The following is a 5,108-nucleotide window of genomic DNA, read 5'->3' as shown; positions in this document are numbered from 1 at the left end:
TGATTTTTTACAGAGAGGAAGGGAGAGGGATAGAGAGCTAGAAACATCGATGAGAGAGAAACATCGATCAGCTGCCTCCTGCACACCCCCCACTGGGTATGTGCCCACAACCAAGGTACATGTCCTTGACCAGAATCGAACCTGGGACCATTGAGTCCGCAGGCCGACACTCTATCCACTGAGCCAAACTGGTCAGGACGAAGGTACATTTTTAAAAAATAAGAAATAAAATAAAAGGTAGGAGAAACAACTTGAAGGAAAGCTACTATTTTGATTTAATTCTAATAGGAGGAAGTAGTTGGGTATGTGTCTGGATGCTTAGGATAAAGTAACTGTGTTTACTTACTTGTAGTTTACAATAGAAAATAAATCAGATATTTGCTGTGCTTATCCATGATTCTTGTTCATCAAAAAAGCAAAATTTAAATGGGGAGGGGGATTAGATGAAAGGAAGTCATAATTTTATGCAAAAGAGTCTATTCAGGAAAAAGGAAGATGTTCTAAAGAGGAAGTTCTGATTACTCTAAAAACAAGTCACATGATCTCTAGTAAAACTTCTAATATGGAAAGAGGTGCATGTTTAAAATATTGATATGAAATTGAGGCTCTCTGATAAGATCAACTATTTACAAACATCTACAAACTTTTTTGGGAAGTTATTTGGCAGTAGATCTCAAGACTGAAGATTTGTGTCATGAGTGACAAGATAAACAGAGTACCATTTTCTGAGATGGGAAGTCAAATGAATTCAATAAGTCAGATTACCATGGGTCAAGGCCTGAACAACTCTTTTAAGACATATTAGTGTGAATGGGAAGGAAAATGGTAGGGCATTATGTAAAGGGGCATGAAAAGTAAAGAGAGTTTTTGATTGTTTGTTTTTAATTTTATTTAAAGAGGAACCCTGGCTAGCAAAGCTAAGTGGTTAGAGCTTTGGCCCGCACACCAGAGGGTCTTGGTTCAATTCTCTGTCTAGGACACATATCTGGGTTGAAGGCTCAATCCCCAGCCCCCATCAGGGTGCATGAGGGAGGCAACCAATCTTTGTGTCTCTCTCATATCCGTGTTTCTGCACACACACTAGAGGCCTGGTGCATGAAATTCATGCATGTGTGAGGTCCCTAGGCCTGGCCGGCAATCAGGGCTGATCAGGTTCCCAGCCTCCCTGCCTCTTCCTCTCCTCACTGCCCACACGCCACCACCCTGCATGGTTCTAATGAATGAGTGGCCTGGAAAAGCAACATAAACCTGAAGATAGAAACACTAGAAGTAAGGGTTGATTGACCATAAAAGAAGGAAAAAAAGGCATTCTAGTTTTCTAAAAGAATTCTATAATCCATTCACAAATTGAAGAAGAAAGATGGATTAATTTTACTAATAGAGATTGCAAAATTAATGCAGATACATTGTAATACAACTTGGGGCATCAAGGTGTTAGTTTAGTCAGCTAATGGAGGATTGTCTAATAAATTCAGATAGATTGATATTTACTTATGTAGAGTATATTTATGTATTTTTTAATTTTTAAAGTAAATGAACAAAATGTTAATTTGCCTTCCTACCAATTCCTTATTTTAAAAGGTAGGAGATATATGCATCACCCATGGACACAGACAATGGTGTGGTGAAGACCTGGGGCAGGGGGCAGGTGTAGTCTAGAAGGGGTCAATGGGGGAAAAGAGGGGATATCTGCAATGAAGATACATTTTTTTAAAATATATTTTATGATTTTTTACAGAGAGGAAGGGAGAGGGATAGAGAGCTAGAAACATCGATGAGAGAGAAACATCGATCAGCTGCCTCCTGCACACCCCCCACTGGGTATGTGCCCACAACCAAGGTACATGTCCTTGACCAGAATCGAACCTGGGACCATTGAGTCCGCAGGCCGACACTCTATCCACTGAGCCAAACTGGTCAGGACGAAGGTACATTTTTAAAAAATAAGAAATAAAATAAAAGGTAGGAGAAACAACTTGAAGGAAAGCTACTATTTTGATTTAATTCTAATAGGAGGAAGTAGTTGGGTATGTGTCTGGATGCTTAGGATAAAGTAACTGTGTTTACTTACTTGTAGTTTACAATAGAAAATAAATCAGATATTTGCTGTGCTTATCCATGATTCTTGTTCATCAAAAAAGCAAAATTTAAATGGGGAGGGGGATTAGATGAAAGGAAGTCATAATTTTATGCAAAAGAGTCTATTCAGGAAAAAGGAAGATGTTCTAAAGAGGAAGTTCTGATTACTCTAAAAACAAGTCACATGATCTCTAGTAAAACTTCTAATATGGAAAGAGGTGCATGTTTAAAATATTGATATGAAATTGAGGCTCTCTGATAAGATCAACTATTTACAAACATCTACAAACTTTTTTGGGAAGTTATTTGGCAGTAGATCTCAAGACTGAAGATTTGTGTCATGAGTGACAAGATAAACAGAGTACCATTTTCTGAGATGGGAAGTCAAATGAATTCAATAAGTCAGATTACCATGGGTCAAGGCCTGAACAACTCTTTTAAGACATATTAGTGTGAATGGGAAGGAAAATGGTAGGGCATTATGTAAAGGGGCATGAAAAGTAAAGAGAGTTTTTGATTGTTTGTTTTTAATTTTATTTAAAGAGGAACCCTGGCTAGCAAAGCTAAGTGGTTAGAGCTTTGGCCCGCACACCAGAGGGTCTTGGTTCAATTCTCTGTCTAGGACACATATCTGGGTTGAAGGCTCAATCCCCAGCCCCCATCAGGGTGCATGAGGGAGGCAACCAATCTTTGTGTCTCTCTCATATCCGTGTTTCTGACCTCTGCTCAGAAAACTACAGGACGTTGAAAAAAGAGATAGAGGAAGACATAAAGAGATGGAAGAACATACCATGTTCTTGGATTGGTAGAATCAACATCATTAAAATGTCCATACTGCCCAAAGCAATCTATAAATTCAACGCACTTCCCATTAAAATACCAACGGCATATTTCACAGACCTAGAACGAACTCTCCAAAAATTCATCTGGAACAAAAAACGACCCCGAATAGCTGCAGCGATCCTGAGAAAGAACAAAGTAGGTGGGATCTCAATACCAGATATCAAGCTGTATTACAAAGCCACTGTTCTCAAAACTGCCTGGTACTGGCACAAGAACAGACATATAGATCAATGGAATAGAATAGAAAGCCCAGAAATCAGCCCCAACCAATACGCTCAATTAATATTTGACAAAGGAGGCAAGAACATACAATGGAGTCAAATACAGTTCCTCATGTTGTGGTGACCCCCAACCATAACATTATTTTTGTTGCTACTTCATAACTGTAATTTTGCTACTGTTATGAATCGTAATGTAAATATCTGATATGCAGGATGTATTTTCATTGTTACAAATTGAACATAATTAAAGCATAGTGATTAATCACAAAAACAATATGTAATTATATATGTGTTTTCCGATGGTCTTAGGTGACCCCTATGAAAGGGTTGTTCGACCCCCAAAGGGGTCGCGACCCACAGGTTGAGGGGTGGTGGTGGGAAGAAATCTTCCCCTGGAACCTCTCCTAAAATCTCCACCCTTAAAACCCTTAGGATGGAGAACCCAGTACCCCCTCCAAGCAGATAAATGAATGAATAAATAAATAAATAAATAAATAAGGGGTGGTGGGAAGAAATCTTCCCCTGGAACCTCTCCTAAAATCTCCACCCTTAAAACCCTTAGGATGGAGAACCCAGTACCCTCTCCTCCAAGCACACCCTCACCTTTCTGTTCCCTCTCTCCTCCTCCCAGGCATTACTTTCCTGACTCCCAAGCTCCGAGGGCCCTTCATCTCTTCATTTACCTCTTTAACATGTTTCCTAAGCCTATTTCTTCTACAAATTATTTTTTCTACCTCTGTGATTTTCTAAATAAATGTTCTCTTATAATTTGAGTCTTGGCTCTGAATCCTTTCCTAGCCAGAACTCAAGTACCGAGGTCACTGAACACCGTGCAGGTCCGGTCTGACCCCACCTATCTAACACCAGCTTGTTCCCTCCCACTGCTGCCAACACTTCCTTTTATTCAAAATTTGAAAACTACCATGGGACTAAGAGGGGCCTACTTTCTTATGGTCCTATTTTTGCCATGTCCCCTGGGGAAAAGAGATGGAACTCAGGTTGAGCCACATCCCATGTCCTCTTTTCCATCCAACCAGTGCACAATTATAGGCAGACAATCTGTGGAAAATACCTTGGATGCTGGTCTCCAAGAAGCAATAAGGCAGTAGAAGCTGTAGAGCCAGACACCACTTCAACCCTTCGGAGTACATCTTCTCTCCAGAGCTTCCTGAACACTGCAGCCAGGAAGGTCTTCAGTGCTCAACTTCCTTCCACTCTAGCTGTATGGGTGGGGCCTTGAGAAACAGGAAGTCCCATAGATTTCTCTTCGTTACATCTGAGACCACAATGGCAGTTTTAATTTTAGTTCATCCTTTTGATAGGATGGACTTATAATCTAACTAGAGGCCCAATGCACAAAATTCATGCATGGGTAGGGCTCCTAGTGACTGCCGGCTGGGACCTCTCTTCGTTCTGTGCCGCCCCTTGGTGGTCAGCGCACGTCATAGCGAGCAATTGAGCTCCCGGTCCAGTTCCTGGTTGGTCGAGCTCCTGCCCGAGGGGACAATTTGCATATTAGCCTTTTATTAAATAGGATAGATAGAGCAGCTGAATTAATCTGAAAAGTAATCATATTATTTTAAATCTTAGAACACAGATACTCATGTGAATAGGGGGTTAAGTTTTTCTTAAAGTTTCCTTTTCAAGGCCTGTGTAAAGCAATTGAAGAGGTGACTCAGCTGTGAATGCAGCAAGCAGAACCGACAACCATAGTCAGGCCAACCCACCAGGTATAGAAGCATCATCTCATCACCTGATGACTACAATAGCTGACATCTGTGGACCCCCTGTTATGGGTTGGCTCAACGAGATAGACCACCGACTCAGAATTTAAATTTAAGAACCATTAAGCTGGACTCAGAATTTAAATTTAAGAACCTTTATTAAGCTGGCCAGCTGACCACAGCACCTAGCTCCCCTCTGGGAGCTTCGGAGCATGTGGCAGAGATCAAGGGTGCAGTATGA

At 40.8% G+C, this 5,108-nt stretch overlaps 1 protein-coding gene across 1 annotated transcript in view; it reads right to left on the bottom strand.

Annotated features, from left to right (window-relative positions):
- The window catches only part of CD48 (CD48 molecule), a 20,991-nt gene extending 16,605 nt beyond the window's left edge, over positions 1–4,386 (bottom strand). Inside the window, exon 1 of the mRNA XM_005857758.2 lies at positions 4,216–4,386. Within this exon, the coding sequence (XP_005857820.1) occupies positions 4,216–4,294 (79 nt within the window). The 5' untranslated portion in view covers positions 4,295–4,386. The remainder of the gene's footprint in view (positions 1–4,215) is intronic.
- Positions 4,387–5,108: the final 722 nt, after the last annotated feature.

The sequence above is a fragment of the Myotis brandtii genome, unplaced genomic scaffold, assembly GCF_000412655.1.
Source record: "Myotis brandtii unplaced genomic scaffold, ASM41265v1 scaffold1120, whole genome shotgun sequence".
In the NCBI taxonomy this organism is placed as follows: Eukaryota; Metazoa; Chordata; class Mammalia; order Chiroptera; family Vespertilionidae; genus Myotis; species Myotis brandtii.
Note: the sequence above shows the minus strand (reverse complement) of the source record. Positions and strands in the feature narration are given on the sequence as shown.